The sequence below is a fragment of the Hyperolius riggenbachi genome, chromosome 5 (assembly GCF_040937935.1).
Source record: "Hyperolius riggenbachi isolate aHypRig1 chromosome 5, aHypRig1.pri, whole genome shotgun sequence".
Classification (NCBI taxonomy): Eukaryota; Metazoa; Chordata; class Amphibia; order Anura; family Hyperoliidae; genus Hyperolius; species Hyperolius riggenbachi.
In genome coordinates this window covers 292,766,349-292,788,991 of record NC_090650.1, presented here as the reverse complement: position 1 = coordinate 292,788,991, position 22,643 = coordinate 292,766,349, and the positions used below count along the sequence as shown (strand labels likewise).

Below are 22,643 nucleotides of genomic sequence, written 5' to 3'. Positions count from 1 at the left end.
GTTAAAGGATGGAAAAAGGGGCGGAGAAATACGTACGCGCGGGGGTAAAGTGGTTAAATACTAAAAAAAAAAAAAAAAACTAAAAAAACAACACACAAGTATGCTCATTTTTATTACATCTGTAAGGCTGAAACACATGTAGCACATGAAAATTATACGTGTGGTTTTTATTCTATAATTATACAGTAAATATTATTTTTCAGGTAACTTTTTCGGAAGAGGTACCTCTGATGACAAAGGTCAAGTTCTGGCTTTGCTGCATGCAGTGGAATCTGTCAATAAAATAGTACGTAGCGATAATGTACAGACTGAAAATGTGAATGTGTGGGCCATGCTCTATCCGCTTTAAAATAATGATTACTAAAATTTGAAAGGGTAAACTAGAGCTAGCTAAAATATCTCTGTTTATTAAGGTCACATTCATAGTGGGCGTTGCGTTCCCTGCGACAGGGTCGTATACAGTGAAGCATACAGCCAATAAAAAGATATGCTTCACTGTTACTGATAACACCCATTTTCTGCAGTAACACACTACATGCAGAGCTGGCCTTTGCCCTGAGCGGCCACTTAGGGTGCCACAATGTTCATCTATGAAAGGGGCACCAGAGCCGTTGTGAAGCTCTGCCCCAAATTGCTGTGAAGCCACACGCCCAAATTCGGTTGCTAAGCTCCACCCCCACAGGCATATGCCTATGTGCAGCCAGTCCTGGAAAGGTAACTTAATTTACCCTTTCACTGCTGTATGGGGGGGGGGGCTCTCTCACCACATACCTCTGGCTCTCTGGCAACCTATCCTGGGGGGCTCTCTGGCAAACTAAACTGGAGGGTCTCTCTGGATACCTATGCTGGGGGGCTATCTGACTCCCTGTACAAGGGCTCTCTGGCTATCTATCCTGGGGTACTATCCAGCTACCTATATGGGGGCTGTCTGACTACCTATACAGTGACTTTCTGGCTACCTATCTGGGGGGCTCTTTAGCTATCTATCCTGGGGGACTCTCTTACTGCTTATATGGGAGGGACCCTCTCCACCTACCTGATACTGGGGGTGCCATCTGTCACGGACGGTTGCGGGGCCGCAGGCGCGTCCTGTAACCGCCCGTGAAGAAAAAGCGATCGCACTCGATTCCCTGCATCGATTGCGCTTCAAATCGATACAATCTGGGTTGAGTGTGTAGGGGCAGCTGAAGTCCTTTTCTTAGCAGAGAGAGAGCACCAGCCTAAAGGCTGGATGGCTCTTTTGATATGCTAATGAGCCTGAGCCTAATCTGCCCCGGAGAGTCCCTGGCTTCAAGCTGTGCTGATGGCCCATCCATCAGGTATAAGGTGACAAGCACCATGGCAGAAGCAATCTAGTTGGGGGAAAACCAGACCCGCTAGCTCCCTCCCAGCAGGGGAGGTGACACCTAGCTGGCTGCCCCAAACTTCAAAGAGCCTTTGCCTGGGAATAACCTGAGTCTCATAGCATATCCATAACTTCCCAGATCTGTCATATTTCTGGGGTTCCTGAGATGGCAGCTTCGCCAAACGTGGGGGAAGTGTAGCATGAGCCCCGGTGCTGGTTCTGAGGAAGTTTCAGAACATTCTGAGGTAAGGGCTGCCAGTTAGGCAGTTTGAAAGTGCCCTGATGATACCACAGGGGTCCCACCCCTCATGTCTGGTATCAGGGCGCTGGGTAAATCGAGACCTTCCTGAAAATGTTAATAAATCTGCCCTGACCTGTACGGTTCTGTGAGATAGAGCCCATATATGGGTAGATATGATTTCTAGTCCCCAGGACAAGGGGAGGGCTCATCTCATCTTCTAAGGGGGTGTGTGGCTTCCCGCCCTCACTCCCTCCTACTGAATCAGGGGCATAAGAATGGCAGAGGACACAAACTCAGTGTCCTCCACCCTGAAAACATCTTGAACTCATCGGTGCTAGCTTGAGGATATGCTGGCATCCACCTGGTCTGAACTCTGAACTTTGATTGAAACCCAGAACTCTGTTTTTCCCACAAAAAGGACATCTTTCCAGGAACTAAGTATTTTTCTCCCTTCTTTAATTTTTTATACTGGCTATTACTGTTTTAATAATTGTTGATTTTAATAATTGTCTGTATATATTAATTATTTATATTGTTTGAATAAACGACTTTCTCCAAGTCATTCACTGTCCGCTACCCTGCTTATCAGCACACACAGAACTGATCCCGGGTCTCTGAAGATACGCTACTGTTTGTTTGTTGTTGGCTAGACAGAATACCGTGTGTTTAACCGTTTTATTCGCAGGACTAGTCAGTCAGTTAGTGGGCTCCACGGTCCCATGGTAACCGCGGTGGTGTCAGTTTACTCTGAACCAGTGGGTGAAGTTGTAATCACCCGTGTCTCACAGGCTCCCTTCTGAGTTGTCTGCGGCTAATTCTTAACGGTTCCTGCGCATTGACTGCGACCAGAGTTCGCATGATCTGTGCGCTGGCACCGTTTAGAAGGCTAAGGGCGGTCAGCCACTAGGGCTCCTGTGACACCATCTATCACTACTTATAATGGGGGGCACTCTCTATTGCCACCCAGGGCTGGTTCTAGACTTTTTGCTGCCTGAGGCAAACTTGTGAGGATGCCCCCACCCCCCCAATTTAGAATGATCGCACAGCACCTGACAATTGCTGTGCAAGTCAAATGAAACCCTGCTGCTCTCCTGCCTCCCCTCTTCTTACTCACTGTCAGACTCCTCACGCAGCACAAAAAGCTGCTTTTCCCCAATGATGACCTCTTCACTTTGCTCTTCTCTCACTTCTCCTCTTACTCTGACTGCATTCTGTTAGTGTAAACACAGTACAAACATGCTGCCCCTATAATCTCTGAACCTGATGCAAATGTTTCACCTTGCTTCATGAGAGAACCGGCCCTACTGCCACCTTATACTGGGGATGCCCTTTCTTACTACCTAATACTGACAATACTCTCTCTGGCTACCTATACTGGGGGGACCTTCTTTGGCTACCTAATACTGGGGGCTCCTCCGGCTAGCTATACTAGGGGAGCACACATCTGGCTACATGTACAGGGGCTACCTCTGGCTACCAACTACTCGGGGGCTACCTAACACTGGGGGCTTCTCTGGCTGCCACATGCAGTGTGTCTACGAGGGTGGGGGACTTTTTTAACTTTGCCCTGAGATCTATTAAGCCTAGAAACTGCCCAGACCCGCTCTCCCCATCTACCCCAGAATCCTCAGTAGCCTTACTTTCTTCCCCCCCAGACCATCAGTAAACCCCTCTCTCTCCCCACCATCCCCCAGCATCCTCCCTCTACTCCCCCCCCATCCCCTCTCACTTCCCCCAGCTACCACCAGCACCCTGCATAGCATCAATATCTCCTTTTCAGACCCTCAATAAGCCCCTCTCTCAGCCCACCCATCCCCTTGCATCCTGTGGGGGTGAAAAACCTGGGGAGGGTGCACGCCGTTACACCCCAACACACCCTCTGCACTGTAAACATTGTGTAGGCGGTGCATTGCAGTGCAGCAAGCTGCATTACAAAGCTGCCATTATGCTGCACTGAAACACACCACTGTGAATGTAACCTAGCAAATAAGATTTCTGAAGTGATAATGGGAATAGAAGCGGAAACCAGCAGTGAGTGGGTGATAAACTGTTAGAGAGTTAGTTTGTTTAAATTGCCAGTATGTTGCATTACTGGTATTGTAAAAGTACTAATAACAGTCATTTGTCTACTGTGCTGTTTCAGGGTCTTCCAGTCAATGTAAAGCTTGTTATTGAGGGAATGGAAGAAACTGGTTCCCAAGGTCTTGAGAAACTCGTTGAAGACAAAAAGGACACTTTTTTCTCCAATGTTAACTACATAGTCGTGACAGACACTCCCTGGCTTAGCAAAAAGCCAGGTATCACTTATGGAGCCAGAGGAAACTGCTACTTTTTACTAGAGGTATGTTAAGTCTGGTACATACTTTCAATTGTGATTGGCTAATCAATGACCCAATTTTACCACCTCCATGTAGTACGAAAGGTTTACCTATACATTACATAGTTACATAGTTACTTGGGTTGAAAAAAGACTTACGTCCATTGAGTTCAACCAGAGAACAAAGTACAACACCAGCCTGCTCCCTCATATATCCCTGTTGATCCAGAGGAAGGCAAAAAAACCCTTACAAGGCATGGTCCAATTAGCCCCGAAAGGGAAAAAAATTCCTTCCCGACTCCAGATGGCAATCAGATAAAATCCCTGGATCAACATCACTGGGCATTCCTAGTAATTGTAGCCATGTAGGTCTTTCAACGCAAGGAAAGCATCTACCATATATACTCGGATACAAGTCGACCCCGTGTATAAGTCGACCCCAATATTTGACCCTCAAAAGCTGGAATTTTCCAATTATTCATGTACAAGTCTACCCAGGAAAGTTAATGGCTGTACTTGGGGATCAGGATGGGTTAATGGCTGCACTGCATAAAGTATTGTAGTCAATAACCCCTCTTGGCCCACCAAGTACAGCAAATAACTCCTCCAGGACACACATGCAGCCATGAGCCCTCTGCTTGTAACTCCCTCCCACTCACCATCACCCATGGGAGCCGTCTGTCTGCATTTCCCCCCACCCACCATCGCCCATGGGAGCCGTCTGTCTGCATTTCCCCCCACCCACCATCGTCCCATGGGAGCCGTCTGTCTGCATTTCCCCCCACCCACCATCGCCCATGGGAGCCGTCTGTCTGCATTTCCCCCCACCCAGCATCGCCCATGGGAGCCGTCTGTCTGCATTTCCCCCCACCCACCATCACCCATGGGAGCCATCTGCTTTTATTTCCTGCCTCCCTTCCACCCACCATCGTCCAAAGAGAGACATCTGCTTCTATTTCCCACCTCACGCTGTGTAATCCTATGCAGAGTGATTTGCGCAGCAGAAGCCATCACTCACCATCAGCGGGCGCACCGTCCTCCCTTCTCCCTTCACTCGTGCTGATCTCCATGCTTTAGCGTAGCTCCGTCTTCTGACATCGGGAGGCGGGGCTACGCATGGAGATCAGCGTGAGTGAAGGGAGAAGAGACGGTACGCCAGCTTATGGTGAGTGACAGCTTCTGCTGCGGTAATCACTCTGCATAGGATTACACAGCGCAAGGGGGGAAATACATGCAGAGGCTCCCTTTGGGTAATGGTGGGTGAGAGGGAGGGGGAAATTTTAGCACACTCGCTATTGCACCACAGCAAGGGGGAAGAGCGAGAACCCCCCCCCCCCCCCACCAGCTATAAGTGGAGAACTTTAGGACTACTCGTGTATAAGGCGACCCCCCCACTTTTATACAGTAAGTCAGTCCTAAATTTCTCGACTTATAGCCGAGCATATACAGTAAGCCCCCTTTAAATGCAGGTATAGAATTTGCCATAACTACTTCCTGTGGCAATGCATTCCACATCTTAATCACTCTTACTGTTAAGAACCCTTTCCTAAATAAATGGCTAAAACGTTTTCCTCCATGCGCAGATCATGTCCTTTAGTCCTTTGAGAAGGCCTAGGGACAAAAAGCTCATCCGCCATACTTTTATATTGCCCTCTGACGTATTTATACATGTTAATTAGATCCCCTCTAAGGCGTCTTTTCTCTAGACTAAATAAACTCAGTTTATCTAACCTTTCTTGGTAATTGAGACCTTCCATCCCACATATCAATTTTGTTGCTCGTCTCTGCACCTGCTCTAAAACTGAAATATCTTTCCTGTAATGTGGTGCCCAGAACTGAATTCCATATTCCAGATGTGGCCTTACTAGAGAGTTAAACAAGGGCAATATTATACTAGCATCTCGAGTTTTTATTTCCCTTTTAATGCATCCCAAAATTTTGTTAGCTTTAGCTGCAGCGGCTTGGCATTGAGTACGATTATTTAACTTGTTGTCGATGAGTACTCCTAAGTCCTTCTCCAAGTTTGATGTCCCCAACTGTATCCCGTTTATTTTGTATGGGCTAGACCATTGGTACGACCAAAATGCATGACATTTTTCAACATTGAATTCCATCTGTCATTTATGTGCCCATATAGCCATCCTATCCAGATTCTGTTGCAGTATGACACTATCTTCCTGTGAGTTGATGATTCTGCACAATTTTGTGTCATCTGCAAAAATAGCAACATTGCTTACTACTGCATCTACTAGGTCATTAATAAATAAATAAATTGAAGAGCACTGGACCCAGTACAGACCCCTGTGGGACCACACTGCTTACAGTCACCTATTTTGAGTATGATCCATTGACTACAACTCTTTGTTTTCTGTCCATTAGCCAGTTCCCTATCCATGCACACAGACTCGGTTTCAATATTTGCTGAACCACATACCACATGGAGTGGTAAAATTGGTCAGTGATTGGCCAATCATAGGGGTAGGTTTAGCAATGGTAAAATATCTATAAAATGTACTGATATTTTATTATCAGAATTCAGGTTACCATTTTGATCTGCTCTTTGGACTTTGATAGCCATCTGACCTGACCTTATGCTTATACTATACCGTATATGTAAAAAGGACAACTCCCCCAAATCCCATTGATATTCACACCGCCTTTGCCCCTAAATGGCAAGACTTGCACCCACTATTTTATCGGATGCCGGAGGCGATAGGGATGTTTGGGTGCCGCCAAAACACCCATGTTAATACCCGCGATTAGCAGCCATTAAAATAATGGGCACAGTGCTACACTGCGATTCAGTGGATTTACAATAGATTCCTTGCTAAAACCCTGATTAGTGGCCACAGATGGAATTTTGGGGGCCGGAAATTGTGGCCGTTTATAACTGAACTTTCCAGATGCCCCACTCAAACACTGCCACAAAACTGTGTTTGGATTAGAAGCAATAGAGGGAAATTTGGACGCATGGAGTAGCCCGATAAAATGCGGCAATAGATTGAAATTTGAGCACCCAAGTGACATATATAGCCACATTTCATCGAGCGCCTCTGTGTGCCCACATTTTCCTCTTGTTCCGCTAACTGCGGCTTTTATCATTGCAGCCTATGGGGCGCCCATTTTTCCTGATTGGCAATGGGCATTGTTTAAAAGGAAACAAGTAAGGCAGTCTCTATAGCTCTCTCTGCAGGGTCACGTGGCCCATATGCAATTAGCTTTTCTTCTGACTTTTCTTCCAGGAGATCATTTTTCATCTTCTCCACAAAGTAATTTTCCAGAACTTTGCAATTGATAAAATGCCCAAAAGTAGGTAAGGAAATATAAAAGTTATTTTGAGCATTTTCTTACTTGTTGGTGGCTTAAAAAGTATTTTATTGATAAAGGTTTGAAAATGTCTCACGTGAGAAAACTGTTAATTGCATAGGGTGCCCTTGTAAGTGCGCGGGTGTGTGTTTTGGTATGGGGTAACTCTGAATGATAAACTTACCCCTAAAATACAACCTTTGTTTTGTGCTTTACAGGTTGAGGGTGCAAAGCGAGACCTACACTCAGGAAGCTTTGGAGGAACAGTTTATGAGGCCATGAGTGACTTAATTTATTTACTAGGTAAAATGTAACCAAACCTTTTAGTTTATGAGCCCGCAAAAAAAACCCCTCAAGGTTTTATCATATTTATTTATCAATGTACAAGACTATAGGACTTGGAACCAGAGGAATGCTGATAAGGAGGGCACACATCACACATCTTCAGTACACAAGCAATTTTGTGAATAGTTAGCACTCTTGCAAGTCCATATATGTTAAGTAACTTACATGCTAGATGACAATCGGCTTCGGGTGAGAATTTAGCGAGTATCTAGCATGAGTACAACAGCCGGTCAATGTTCTGGTATACACGTGACCACACTGTTCTCCCCACTCACCCTGCACAGGAGAAGCCATTTAATTGTGCACTGCGTGTTGTCCCTCTGACCCCTCCATAGTAACACATGTCGCTAGCCTGCAGCATCAGGCCCTGAGCTGTCATCTGATAGATCGATCGTGACAGGGATTGAATGTGTATACGAGGCTTCAGTTTGGGTTCCAAGTGGGCTACCTCCTTTCTTCACACAACCCAAGACACATTGACAGGATAAATGGCAGGTAACGAGACAGCTAGGGATTGATTTATCAGGACACTGGAACAAAGGAGCTGTAGCTGGTATGTGCAACCAGTCAGTATCCAAATTCTGAAGCCTGGTCATGAACCCTAACAAAAAACTAGGGATAGTCAAATTTGTCATAATTCAAATTCATTAAATTAATTTTTTACTTTTGTATTGAAGTTTATACTGACTCCAAAACAGGTTATTGTCATCAAATTTGCTATGCAGGCTAGGTGCACTTACGAGAACATACAACAGACATTTTTCAAACAATCCTTGTTGTTTTTGAAAAATACATTAAGAAATCAAAGTTTTGCCAGGAAAACATATTTTAAAGCCATACGGGAGTGATAAGTTTATTTTTATAGCTCATTAAGTAAAAGTACACCTGTTATATAAAAATGAATAGTATGGGACCCTTCCAAGCAATTTCAATCCCTAGTCTCGCATACGGTCTGGAATTCTATGGGGAACTTGAAGCTTTCTAAATATTAGCAACAAAACATGGGAGGTTAGGGGTAGTTCACACTGTGTGGTGAAAAATTGAAACGTCTTAACTGATCAGTTGTCCTGCAGCAGTGAATTGTGAAAAGGCATTCAGTTAAAATCCATTAACCTCCTTAGCGGTAACCCCGTGTGTGACACGGGGTAAGCCGCCGGAGGGTGCCGCTCAGGCCCTGCTGGGTCGATTTAAATAATTTTTTTTGCTGGACGCAGCTAGCACTTTGCTAGCTGCGCCAGCACCCCGATCGCCGCCGCTGCGCGCCCGATCGCCGCTATTCGTTGCGGCATGAAACATTCCGCCAGGGGGCAGCACAGCAGTTTTTAAAAAAAAAAACCCCGTGCGCTGCCTGGCCGGGATTTCCTGATCGCCTATCGCCGGAGGCGATCGGCGGGGCTGGGGGGATGCCGCTGAGCAGCGGCTATCATGTAGCGGGCCCTAGGCTCGCTACATGATTAAAAAATTTTTTTTTTTAAAAACTGCTGTGCTGCCCCCTGGCGGAATGTTTCATACCGCCAAGGGGGAAAGAAGTGACCCATGGGGAAATAAACATTTCCTTCCTCTGAGCTGCACATCAATTGTCCATTCAGTTATTACTGACAGCAACTGATTCAGTGTGAAAGGACCTTAAGGCCCCATTTACAGTTGGTACGCTTTTTTTTTTCCTTCTCCATAGCAGTGCATTATGAAAAATCTTTCGGTTAAAATGCGCATAGTGTGAACTGAGCCATTGGGAAACATGGACATTACTTTTCAAATCAGTTGACCTCCTTTCAGTTATAACTGAGAGCTACTGATTAAGTGTAAATAGGGCCTAAAGCAGGCCATACACTGGCTCGATTCCCGGCCGTTTCGACAGCAGATTCGATCCTGGGATCGAATCTGCTGCCAATCGTTTGCGGTAAACGCAGCCGCCGATCCGATTTCCTCCCGAAATCGGATTGGTCCGTCGATCGCGCCGTGCGGGAAATTACCCTCGATCGCCCGCGGGTAAAGTGCGCGTCGCTAGCGGCGGCCGATCCGATCAAGTATACATTACCTGAGGCTGGCTCCCGGCGTCTTCTCCACGCTGCACGGCTCTGTTCCGGCTCCATCCATCCCGGCGCTTCCTGTGTCACTGCAGTGACCAGGAAGTTCAAATAGAGGGCGCTCTATTTGAACTTCCTGGTCACGGAGTAACACAGGAAGCGCCGTAATGGAGCCGGAACAGAGCCGTGCAATGCGGAGAAGATGCCCGGGAGCCAGCATCAGGTAATGTATACGAGGGGGGGACAGGCGGCAGGAGCAGCTCAGCAGATGGTGAATCGGTTTCAGGCTGAAATCGATTCACAATCTGTTTGCAGTAAAGGCAGCCATACGATCCCTCTCTGATCAGATTCGATCAGATAGGGATCTTTCAGCTGGTCGATCTAATGGCACATCGACCAGTGTATGGCCACCTTTAGGCTTAGAACTCAATAGAAGTACATTTCTAAGCACTTTGATTGATTTGAAAAACTCTCGCTAATGTAATGCTTTGGGTGTGATCCCACTTAAGCGATTGTGATTTTATAAAAATCACCCAAAGCATCACATTAGCAAGAGCTTTTCAAATCACTAGCGCTTAGAAAAGGCTCCCAGCGGGTTTGAGCCCTAACTGGGCAAAAGTAGGGGGTGGGGGGAGTGTTGCACTTTGAAGAGCAAGGGACTTATCCCCCCGTGCATTGCCGTTGGTGGTAACAACTGCAGTAGCTCCAAGAGGTTGACTTATCAGTATCATATATTCTAGAAGCCCCATTAAATAATGAAAAAAAACCCACATATTCACCAGCTCCCAGGTGGCATGAATGTACTTGAACAGTATTACCCCTTACCCATTTAAAAAACAAAACAAAAACAAACTGTAAACATCAGGAAATAATAATTTAAATAAAAATAAAAAGGTTAACAAAAAATATATGAAAAGAAAAATACTGTATCTAAACAAATCGTTCACTTTTATTTGTAGGCGTCCTTGTGGATGTGAAAGGTAAAATCCTAATACCAGGTATTTATGACGACGTGTTACCTCTAATTGAGCAAGAAAAAGAATTGTACAAAAAACTTGAATTCAACCTTGATGAGCTGAGAGCTGATACAGGAATAAAACAGTTACTTCATGACACAAAGGTAAGTGAAGTTCCTACTCCATCTATCGCATTATTCCAATCGCTGAACTGGGGCAGGTTTGCTTTAACTGTACAATATGTAAAATACAAATTGTTTCATTGAGCCTAGTAATATCGAAACTTTAGACAAAGACAGAATAAAAACCACCTTTAAAACCAACGAACGGTAGTAAAGGGCTCCCGAAAACCAGTTCTTAGTGGGAGTGCACTCCTATTCCTGAACTGACATTTATTTTCTTCGGGTCCAATTACATTTCTTGCCAAACATGATGTCCAGATGGGTGATGGTATCCTGTTCTAAGTTGCTGCTCAACCTCGTGTGTCACAATATTGTGCACACCTCTGGGATTTCCCTTACACAGCCATTACTGACACAAACTAGTGTCAAACCTCCACGTACATGGGCCTTTAACAGCAGATGTAAAACACTTTTGACACATACAGTTATCCTCTTGGGGTTGCCTGCCCAGTGTGCCTTCAAAGTATCTTCCCGCAGTGCGCAGACCTTCAGGCAGTTGAGACCGTGAGTGGCGAGCTGAGACCGCTAGCTCAAGCTGCGGCTAAGTGCGTATGGAATGCATGCATCGAAGGGAAACCACACCATGCTGGAGAGGAAGGATGCGGAGGCACGAGGAGCTGGGACGGACCACGCTCGGACGTCACATTGCACTGCCATTTCATACCACCATTCGTTGGTCTACAAGAGTTTTTTTATTCTGTCTTTGTCCAAAGTTTTGATGTTACTAGGCTCAATAAATGAGTAATAAATGTTTATATGTATATAGCCTTGTGCTCCCTTATAGTTCGTGTTTCCTATACGGTATTTTCTAGGGTGAGACGGGCATGAATATTGTTTGAGGTGGATATCCCGTATGTTCTTGATTATTACAAATTGTTTTAATTTAGAAATAACGGTACAGATGTGTTCTCTTCTCTTGGTTGACACAGACTCCAGGTTACATAGCTTCAGAATAGAATATCTTGTCAAAAAATTATAGTGTGATTTTGTTTACATAATTAACTCATGAATGTGTCTTTGTAAAAAAAAAATTAAAACATTTGGTGAGTGGATTCTGAGGTAAACTGTGGATCCCTCCAAACAGCATCTTTCTTGAGCTCTGCCGGACTCATGCAATGTAACTTAATTTAATCTATTTAACTTATGTAGAGTACCTGCATTGGATTCATGCTGTTCAGATTAAGAAATTACTAGTCCTATGTTGCTGTCACTTAGGGCTGTATTGGCAGATCAACCAAGAGACAGATCTCTCTCTGATCAAATCTGAACAGAGATCTGATGGCTGCTGATACCCGATCACTTTCAGCATGAAATCTTTAGGAAACAATCCTCATGACGCCACCTCAGTTGCTGCCTCCCCAAATGATATATTTCCCTGGTCATCCAGGCCTCCCTTTTAGAGCTGGTCCACACTAGGTCCGGAAACGTATCCGTGGCTGCGTTTTTCAAACCTGATGAAAAACGGAGTCCCGGATACTAATGTTGAAAATAGCAGCCAGCCTCACCAAGTAAAAAACGGATCCGTCTGCGTTTGCGGGGATCCGTTTTCAAAACCTGAACGGAAGGTCCGGATCTGCTGCATTTTCACGCAATGGATCAGGACCACGGATACACGCAGGGGGTAGTGAAAGCAATGAGCAAACGCATCTCCAGCTCCACTGGCAAAAAACGGATGTTAAAACGGATAGCCTAAGCTTTATGATTGGCCCAAAAAAATCCTCCCACTCCTTCCTAATGATGGAGACGTTTTCTGTCAGGGAAAAACCTGAACGGAAACTGATGCAAAACTGATGCACTTTCATCAGTTTGCAGTACGGTGGGTACTTCCCCTGATCCGGACTGCAGGGTCCGTCCTGCAACTGTGTCTAGTGTGGACCTAGCCTTAGAGAGTCAATCGTCTCTCAGGCCTCCCCTGCTATCCCCTTGTACAATTTCCAAACCAGCAAAGGAGAGACACTCCGCATTCCCAAAATGGGTCTCATTAATGTGTTCTATCAGGCGGGTAGAACCTACACCGCTTCGGATAGATCTTTTATGTTGGAGGAAACGCTCCTTTAACGGTTGGACTGTTTTGCCAATATAGTAATGACCGCAGGGGCACCATACACAATATACAACGTATTTAGTATGACAATTAATGAATTCTATGATTCTTCAAGTAATAGGCCCAATTTGGACCACTTTACCCTTTCTAATAGTGCGGCAAGCACTACAATGTCCGCAGTCAGCACCCATGATTTCCTTCCCATTTTTTCTTTGATAATCAATTGACCGAACTTTCCTCTCTAATCCTAACATCCCTGTGAACTAACATCTTCCTGATTGTCTTCCCCCTCCTGAAGCTAACCCTAGGGGGTAGGGTGGTCCCATCCTTCAGGGTACTATCTAGCTTCAAGATGCGCCACTGATTCCTGACAGCCTGTCTAATTTTTTCGGATGGGGGGAATAATCGAGTACAAAGTTACATAGATTCACCTTGGGGCGTGACCGATTTTTTTTCTGGTAAGTAGTTGCTCTCTTGAGATCTCGTGGGCTCTATCCAGGGCCTTGCCCACAGATTCTGCCTCATATCCTCTATTCCTGAGGCAATCACATAGCTCCCCCGCCTGAATCTCAAAGTCAACATCATTTTTATTATTTCTCCTGAGGTGCAGAAATTGGCCATATAGGATGGCATCCTTGAGATGTCGGTGATGGTAACTAGCAGAGTGGAGTAAGCTATTAGTGGTGGTTTCTTTCCTATAACCCTTAGGACTAATCGTCTGATTCTCAATCACCACCTTGAGGTCTAGGTACTCCACTTCCCTGTCCCCAAAGTGTGATGTAAAGCTCATATTTATTTGGTTGGAATTAATCCACTCCATAAATTGAGCACACTCCCTGCTGTCACCATCCCAGACCACAAGGACGTCACTGACGTATCGACACCACAATTTCAACTTTTCACGATTGGAATTAACGGGGGACCAGATGGTCTCATCTTCCCACACTGACAGGAAAAGGTTAGAATAGGTAGGGGCTACCGGGGTCCCCATGGCAGTCCCTGACACTTGCTTGTACCACTTCCCATTGAACATAAAGGAATTCTGTTCTAGTATTAATTTCATACATTCGCATAGATAGTCAGAGGATTCATCGCTTTTACTGTATTTGTCCAGAACATTGCGCAGTGCTAACAGGCCCGCTGTGTGTGGAATGTCGCATTGATGTGGTCAGCTTGTATAGTCTCTATACAAGCTGACCACATCAATTGTGGCCAGATGATAGCTCTCCCTCCGATCAAACTTCTCCAGGACATTCAAAATGTCAACCGTGTCCTGTACCAGAGATTTGACCATTCTGAGGCAAGGTCTCAGTCTATAATCTAGATATGAAAAGGGGGGTGGGGGGTTGCGCATCCCTAAATACATGCTGCAATTGACTGGTTAATCGCTCAGGCATGCACCACCTCTATTAGGCTGAAAATGCATGCCTTGCGTCCAAGACAAATGCTACATTTATTATACTATGGAGGAACTTTGGCTTCCACTATAGTTTGCATGCAAAGTATAATATACTGGACACTTGCACCACGGTGAGGTAGATCTCCGGGCAAGTGGCCTAACCTAAATTAAAAACAACATATGTGTAGCCTGCGGGAGAATGAGGGAAGGACAGGGAGGCGGAAAATCCCCACTCGGCCACACAGAGCGGCGGCGATCAGACCCCCCCCCCCCAGCAGGACATTCCCCTAGTGGGGAAAAAAAGGGGGGGGAGGCAGGGAAGTCTGGTCGCCCTGCAGCAAACCTGATCTGTGCTGTGGGCTGGAGAGCCCACGCAGCACAGATCAGGGAAAAAGAGCCTGGTCCTTAAGTGGTTAAAGGAGCGCGTGATACTAAGGAACCAACGCACGTAACAAAATAAGGCACACTATGCTGCAAGGAGCGAGCATAGCCTCCATAGCGGCTGCTAATTGTATTTTAATTTATAATTAATTATGGTTGATGAATCAACCCCTATGTGCGCAGCACAGCAGTGCGATGCGCTATTGCACTGCTTCACGCATTTCTGGCAAAGCACAGCACTGATCCCATTCACTGTAATGAATTGGATCAGCAGTGCAATGCACGGCAACTTAGATGGCGTGCGATCAGGTGTGCTTGCTCTCCGAACGCACGGCCATATGAATTGTCTAATGTGAACGAGGCCTTAGTCATAGCCTAGTTACCTTATATACTCACGTATAAGTCTCATTTTTTAGCACAAAAAAGTGCCGAAAAGTTACTCCCTTGGCTTAAATGCGAGTCAGTGGAGCGGGTTGTGTAACTGGCAGAGGAGCATAAGGATCGTGCACTAGTGATCCTGCTCTTGCCACCTGGCTCCCTGCTGTGTCCGTGCCCCTCCTCTAGCTTCCTCCAATCGGACATACTCCTGGGTCGTGGCTTAGCTTCCGATTAGAGGAAGGTATCGGAGGCGGGGAGAGCCATGTAATGAAGGACTTGCTGATTGGGAAGCTGTAGGTAAATGGGAGGCTTGCAACAAGCAGATTATCGCTAGCCTGGCGCTATTTTCAGGGGGGGGGGGGGCAGCAGAATGACACAGCGGCATGCCATTGTGCACAGAACAGGTCTTGTGTCTTATTAACCACTTGACGACCAGGGGATTTTCGGCTGATCTGTGCTGCGTGGGTTCTCCAGCCCACAGCACAGATCAGGAGGCACACAGGGCGATCAGACTTCCCTTTTTTCCCACTAGGGGGATGTCCTGCTGGGGGGGTCTGATCGCCGCCGCACTGTGTGGCCGAGCGGGGGGCTCCTAAAAGCCCCCCTCCGCAGCGATTTGCAGCCTCCCTCTCTTTCCCTCCCTCCCTTCCTCTTTCTGGGCGGCACAGGATGGCGATCCGTCCTGCGCCGCCTCTGATAGGCTCCAGCCTATCAGATGCCGGCAATCCCCAGCCAATCAAAGGCCGGGGATCGCCGATCTTCTTTACGGCGCTGCTGTAAACACAGGGGATTTCTTCCCCGCGTGTTTACAATTAGCCTGCGAGCCGCGAACGGAGGCTCGCAGGCTGTTCACGGAGACACCCTCCGTGAACTGATTTAGAACTCCATGGTAACACCACTTTGACCTGCCAATGCCTATCGGTGTTAGGCGGTCATTAAGTGGTTAAGATTTTAATCCAACTTGGGTCCTCTTTAACCTCTAGCCGACCGAGTCACGCCGATGGGCGTGGCTGCGGGGGCAGCCCCAGGACCGCCTAAGGCCGATTGGTGTAAAGTCCTGGGGCTGTTTTGCTTGGTGAGCGGAGCGCCACCTTCAGTCTCCGAGCGGCGGTTGCCGCTCGGGAGACTGTTAGACAGCGTAATTGCTAATTACATGTGCAGCGATGCGATCAGCAGCAGCGCTGTACTGGGGACAGCCGTGTGACACGGCTGTCCCCTCCTGAGACACAGAGGTGATCGGCTCTCATTGGGGGGGATGGGGGGTGATCAGATCCCACCAACAGAGAGCTCTGTTGGTGGGGAGAAAAGGGGGGGGGAATCACTTGTGTGCTGTGTTGTGTGGCCCTGCAGCTTGGCCTTAAAGCTGCAGTAGCCAATTTAACCACCCTGGCGTTCAGTTTCCCCAGGATTTCCGTGCAAAAAGTGTTTCAATTAATTTCCAATAATTTGCAACCATTTTTTTTTTTTGCAACCATTTTTTTTTTAATATTAAATTTAATACAGATTATTGTATTGAATTCAATTTAAAAAAAAAAGTGTTTTCTGCAAGATGTTGATGACGCTGTGTGACCCTGGTGTCATCAACGCCGATCAACGGGGGACATGTGATCGCTGAGGAAGAAGCAAAATCCGCCAAGGGACATGGAAGAAGACACTGGGGAAGCTATCAGAGGTACGCGACGAGGGATCAGCATGCCAAGAATGAGTATAAGACCCAGATGTATAGGTAGAAGATGTGCAGCCAGGTATAGTTAGCCAGATGTGCAGCCAGGTATAGTTAGCCAAGTATAGTTAGCCAGGTATATAGCGAGCCAGATGTTTAGCCAGGTATATAGTGAGCCAGGTGTTTAGCCAGATTTATAGGTAGCCAGATGTCCCCCTCCCGATCCTCCCCCCCCCCCCCCAGCACGCTGTGGGTAGCGATCTGTGCTACCCACAGCGTGCAGAACAAGCATCCAGCCACCCTAGGGAATCCCTGGGCAGCCAGCAGGGCAAAGAATGTGCGGGGGATCCCCCTTGTATGTGGAGGCTGTGCTGGCAGGGGGATCCCCCTCTGTGCGGGTGGGGGGATCCCCCTTCTATTGTGGCTTTTGCGGGCGGGGGGATCCCCCTCTATGCGGGTGGGGGGATCCCCCTTCTATTGTGGCTGTTGCGGGCGGCCTATCCCCCTCCTCCCCCTCCCTCCCGATGTCCCCCCTCCCGATCTCCTTCCCCCCCCCCCCTCTCTAAGCCCATTGAGTAAATAGATTTACTCACCGAGGGCTTTCTCCAGCGACGGCAGCAGCACTTCCTCCTCCATCTCCGAAGTCTCGTTCTCTGTACAGTTACATTACGAGACTTGGTGACGTCACCAAGCCTCGTAATGTAACTGTACAGAGACCGGGACTTCGGAGATGGAGGAGGAAGTGCTGCTGCCGTCGCTGGAGAAAGCCCTCGGTGAGTAAATCTATTTACTCAATGGGCTTAGAGAGGGGGGGGAGATCGGGAGGGGGGACATCGGGAGGGAGGGGGATAGGCCGCCCGCAACAGCCACAATAGAAGGGGGATCCCCCCACCCGCACAGAGGGGTATCCCCACGCCCGCAAAAGCCACAATAGAAGGGGGATCCTCCCGCCCGCACAGAGGGGGATCCTCTGCCCGCAACAGCCACCATATAAAGGGGTTCCCCCCGCCCGCACAGAGGGGGATCCCCCGCCAGCACAGCCTCCACATACAAGGGGGATCCCCCGCACATTCTCTGCCCCGCTGGCTGCCCAGGGATTCCCTAGGGTGGCTGGATGCTTGTTCTGCACGCTGTGGGTAGCACAGATCGCTACCCACAGTGTGCAGTCAGGCATCCAGCCATCCTGGGGAATCCCTCTGATAAGAAAAAAATGCAGCCGGCGGGGCAGAGAAACAGGAAATCTCCCTGTCGGCATGGACGTGCTCAGCTCGTCATTAACGTTTTTTGCAAGTTTTTGCTGGACGAACTCAGCTCGTCCATACCGCCAAGGAGGCTACTGAAAAATTGCCTGGTCTTTAGGGGGTTTAATACTGTGCTCCTCAAGAGGTTAAGCTATATAATTGTTAAATTAAATTGTTGCACCCAAATTTTACAGGCTGCACCTACGATATTCTGTAACTGATCCATTTACATTGAAAATATAGCTGCGCCCAAATTTCCTTGTGGCATTCGTTTCAACTACATAAAGCAATAATAACGTTGTGACTCAGTTCTACTTCAAATTCTGCTTCAAAATAGTATATGGTTTTCATCTGTATTATTCTTTGATTTTGTGTCTTTTCAGGAGGACTTGCTTATGCACAGATGGAGATTTCCTTCATTATCCATTCATGGCATTGAAGGGGCCTTCTGTGGATCAGGAACAAAAACTGTTATTCCTGCAAAAGTAATTGCAAAGTTTTCAATTCGGCAAGTTCCAAATATGAATCCATCTGTGGTAGAAAAACAGGTATGGTAGTAAAATGTGACTTATGATACTTATTTAGTTATACTAAGAGTGTATCATGGATGCAATTTTTATTACGATTTGGGTTTTAGTTAAAATTGCAAATGCCTACGCTGGGTTCTTCTCAGTGAGTCATAAGTCAGGTTTTGTGATTTACATAGATACTCTCATAGGCTGTAATTTGGGATTTTTTGTTGTTGTTTTCTAAATTACACCACTGCTTTTCAGACACTGATTAATAAAGTAATGCTGCCGAAGGTCAAGACTCAGAGAGATCACTGTTAAAGTGCAGACACTACCTTCATATTTTGCTTTTTGGCTAAGCACCTACACATCTGCTCTCGATCTGTAATCAAGTGCTGGATGTGGAGGTCCTGGGTTGGTGTGGTTAAACATGGTCTGCGGTTGTGAAGCCGGTTAAATGTACTGCCAAATTATCTGAAATGTTTTTGGAGATGGTTTATGGTAGAGAAATGAACATTAATTTCGAGGGCAACAGCTATGGTAGACATTTCTGCAGTCAGCATGCCGATTGTAGTCTTATGGTACGTACACACTTGCAACTATGGTCGTTTGAAACAGCAGCTTAATGATCGGTCTGCCGACAATCGGGTAAAGAACTTTACCAAACGATTAAGTACAAAGACGAACGAAGAATATCGGCACGATGAGGAAATCCAACAGGACGGATCATATCGAGCGACAATCGTTACAAAACTATAGTGTGTACAGTTATCTGCCGAGAATGATCATTACAAGGGTCAATGCGCCTGCGTTGGATTCTGCCCAGCTTCCGTACTTCCTGTGTAGCGCAACCCGTAAAGATGGTTACATTACAAATTTCAAATAAACTTTGTTTTCAAGTTAACTATCATATTTTTATATATTGTAACTCCATGTTAGTGTTTTTTTTATAAATTTTATATAAATATATATGCAACATTTCCCTCTGATCGTTCTTTTCTGCGAGAACCATCGTTAAATGTGTATGATGATCGCTGCATCCTATCGTTGCATTCCAATCGTTCTAATATTGTTTGTCTGGTAACTATCATTCCTTGCAAACGATCGTTATCGCAAGTGTGTACGTAGCATAAGGAACAACTGTGCAATATTCATGCTGTCTAATCAGCACCTTGTTATGCCACAAACGTGAGGTGGGATGGATTATCTTGGTAAAGAAGAACTGCTCACTAACACAGATTAAGGCCTGGAACCCACTAGGAGCATTTTTCTGAGCGCTTTGTGATTTGAAAAGCTCTTGCTAATGTAATGCTATGGGTGTGATCCCACTTGAGCGATGCAATATTATAAAAATCCCCCATAGCATTGCATGAGCTTTTTCAAATCACTAGCGCTTAGAAAAGGCTTCTAGTGGATTTGAGCCCTTAGACAGTTTTGTGAACAATATTTGAGAGCAATTGGTCTTTTGTGTATGTAGAAAATGTTTCAGATCTTTGAGTTCAGCTCATGCAAACTGGGAGCAAAAGTATGTAAAGTCAGAAGGAGTACAAGCATGTAAAGTCAGTTATACTTTGTAAACCTAACCTAATTTTACTATCACATTTCATTGTTTTTGTCATTAGGTAGCAGATTACTTGGAAAATAAATTTTCAGAACGGCAAAGTCCAAATAAGATGAAAGTTACTATGGTTATTGGAGCCCGGCCCTGGCTTGCAGACATGAATGACACACCATATCTTGCAGCCCAGAAAGCGGTTAGAAGAGGTAAAAAAAGCAAAGGCATTGTTTTAGCCAAAAACATTACATCTTAACTATTTCAAACCTTGTCCATGATCATCATCCACGCTCCTTTTCCATCCACTGTGTGGTGGTGGTGGAGATGAGTTCAGGGGATAGACATGGATGATCAGTGCAGATTGAGTGAGCTGTTAATCAGACGGGCCAGTGGGCACTCTACAGTCTAGCCACAATGCATGTGTGCCAAAGTAATATGGCATTGAATGGTGCAGCAACATGGTAGAGGAGACCAAAGTGTTAGGCTTAATCCAAAACTTTAATGAGAGGGCCTGATGCCGTATCACATTGGATCCAATGGTAGCAAGTGTCTCACACTTCCTGTAATCTGCAGAGCATCATAAAATAATGGAATATACACTGGGGAAGAGAGAAACTAATGAGGAGCAGGATAGGACACTAACCTGTTTATCTGTGGGTACACTGTTTAGGAAAATCTCACACCCCTGTACAAGGCTAAAATTAACCGAAAAGTTTTTTTCCCTAAGATATTATTAACAAACCTACTGTTCCCTTATATAGGTGATAAGTGGGCAACAGGGGTGTCTGCAATAAAGAAAGACATACAAATTATATTGTAAGGTAATCAATTACAAATATACAAGGGTATTTAAGTGTAGAGAGACGTAAAAATTATGATTTGAGCAAAAAGGTTTATGATTGTTTAAACACAATCTCAGTTTTATGAATAGGATCCTGTTAGATCCTAATAAATAATTTAAACAATGCATATGAAAATATAAAGTTCTGTGCAGGCGCTCAACATATATAATAAACAGTTCAAATATGTCAGAGTCTCTCAGAGTTATCAAAAAGCACTTCAAGTTCATATAAGTATTCCACCAGGTACTCTCACCAAAACAGGTGGCTGATTGTATTACAGATCAGCATAAACCGCATGTAAAAAACATCCAGGCATATCATCCGTGGGTGACAGTATCTGGAACTCAAACAAGACAAGCGGACATAGCGTAATCCAATTTAACAGGTCAAAAAAATGACAGCAAACATCTCCATCTCCATCCACAAGTGATCTACTGTGTTCCCACCACCGTCACTATATACACAGTGGTTTGCAAAAGTATTCGGCCCCCTTGAAGTTTTCCACATTTTGTCACATTACTGCCACAAACATGAATTAATTTTATTGGAATTCCACATGAAAGATCAATACAAAGTGGTGTACACGTGAGAAGTGGAATGAAAATCATACATGATATCAAACATTTTTTAAAAATCAATAATTGCAAAGAGGGATGTGTGTAATTATTCAGCCCCCTGAGCCAATATTTTGTAGAACCACCTTTTGCTGCAATTACAGCTGCCAGTCTTTTAGGGTATGTCTGTACCAGCTTTACACATCTAGAGACTGAAATCCTTGCCCATTCTTCTTTGCAAAACAGCTCCAGCTCAGTCAGATTAGATGGACAGCGTTTGTGAACAGCAATTTTCAGATCTTGCCACAGATTCTCGATTGGATTTAGATCTGGACTTTGACTGGGCCATTCTAACACATGGATATGTTTTGTATTAAACCATTCCATTGTTGCCCTGGCTTTATGTTTAGGGTCGTTGTCCTGCTGGAAGGTGAACCTCCGCCCCTGTCTCAAGTCTTTTGCAGACTCCAAGAGGTTTTCTTCCAAGATTGCCCTGTATTTGGCTCCATCCATCTTCCCATCAACTCTGACCAGCTTTTCTGTCCCTGCTGAAGAGAAGCACCCCCAGAGCATGATGCTGCCACCATTATATTTGATAGTGGGGATGGTGTGTTCTGAGTGATGTGCAGTGCTAGTTTACCGCTACACATAGCGTTTCGCTTTTTGGCCAAAAAGTTCCATTTTGGTCTCATCTGACCAGAGCACCTTCTTCCACATGTTTGCTGTGTCCCCCACATGGCTTGTGGCAAACTGCAAACGGGATTTCCTATGCTTTTCTGTTCACAATTGCTTTCTTCTTGCCACTCTTCCATAAAGGCCAACTTTGTGCAGTGCACGACTAATAGTTGTCCTATGGACAGATTCCCCCACCTGAGCTGTAGATCTCTGCAGCTCATCCAGAGTCACCATGGGCTCTTGACTGCATTTCTGATCAGCGCTCTCCTTGTTCGGCCTGTGAGTTTAGGTGGACAGCCTTGTCTTGGTAGGTTTACAGTTGTGCCATACGCCTTCCATTTCTGAATGATCGCTTGAAAAGTGCTCCGTGGGATGTTCAAGGCTTTGGCAATCTTTTTGTAGCCTAAGCCTGCTTTAAATTTCTCAATAACTTTATCCCTGACCTGTGTGGTGTGTTCTTTGGACTTCATGGTGTTGTTGCTCCCAAGATTCTCTTAGACAACCTCTGAGGCCGTCACAGAGCAGCTGTGTCACAAGAAGCCCTAGTGGCTGACCGCACTTAGCCTTCTAAACGGTGCCAGCGCACAGATCGTGCGAACTCTGGTCGCAGTCAATGCGCAGGAACCGTTAAGAATTAGCCGCAGACAACTCAGAAGGAAGCCTGTGAGACACGGGTGATTACC

General features: G+C 45.9%; 1 protein-coding gene across 2 annotated transcripts in view; it reads left to right on the top strand.

The window, feature by feature from the left end:
* Positions 1-22,643, top strand: part of LOC137518784 (beta-Ala-His dipeptidase-like) — a 72,365-nt gene that overhangs the window by 38,122 nt on the left and 11,600 nt on the right. For both annotated transcript variants that reach the window (XM_068237073.1, XM_068237072.1), the window contains 6 exons: positions 204-286; positions 3,730-3,927; positions 7,428-7,512; positions 10,541-10,701; positions 18,209-18,373; positions 19,957-20,098. In XM_068237073.1, coding sequence (XP_068093174.1) covers positions 204-286; positions 3,730-3,927; positions 7,428-7,512; positions 10,541-10,701; positions 18,209-18,373; positions 19,957-20,098 — 834 coding nt within the window. The remainder of the gene's footprint in view (positions 1-203; positions 287-3,729; positions 3,928-7,427; positions 7,513-10,540; positions 10,702-18,208; positions 18,374-19,956; positions 20,099-22,643) is intronic.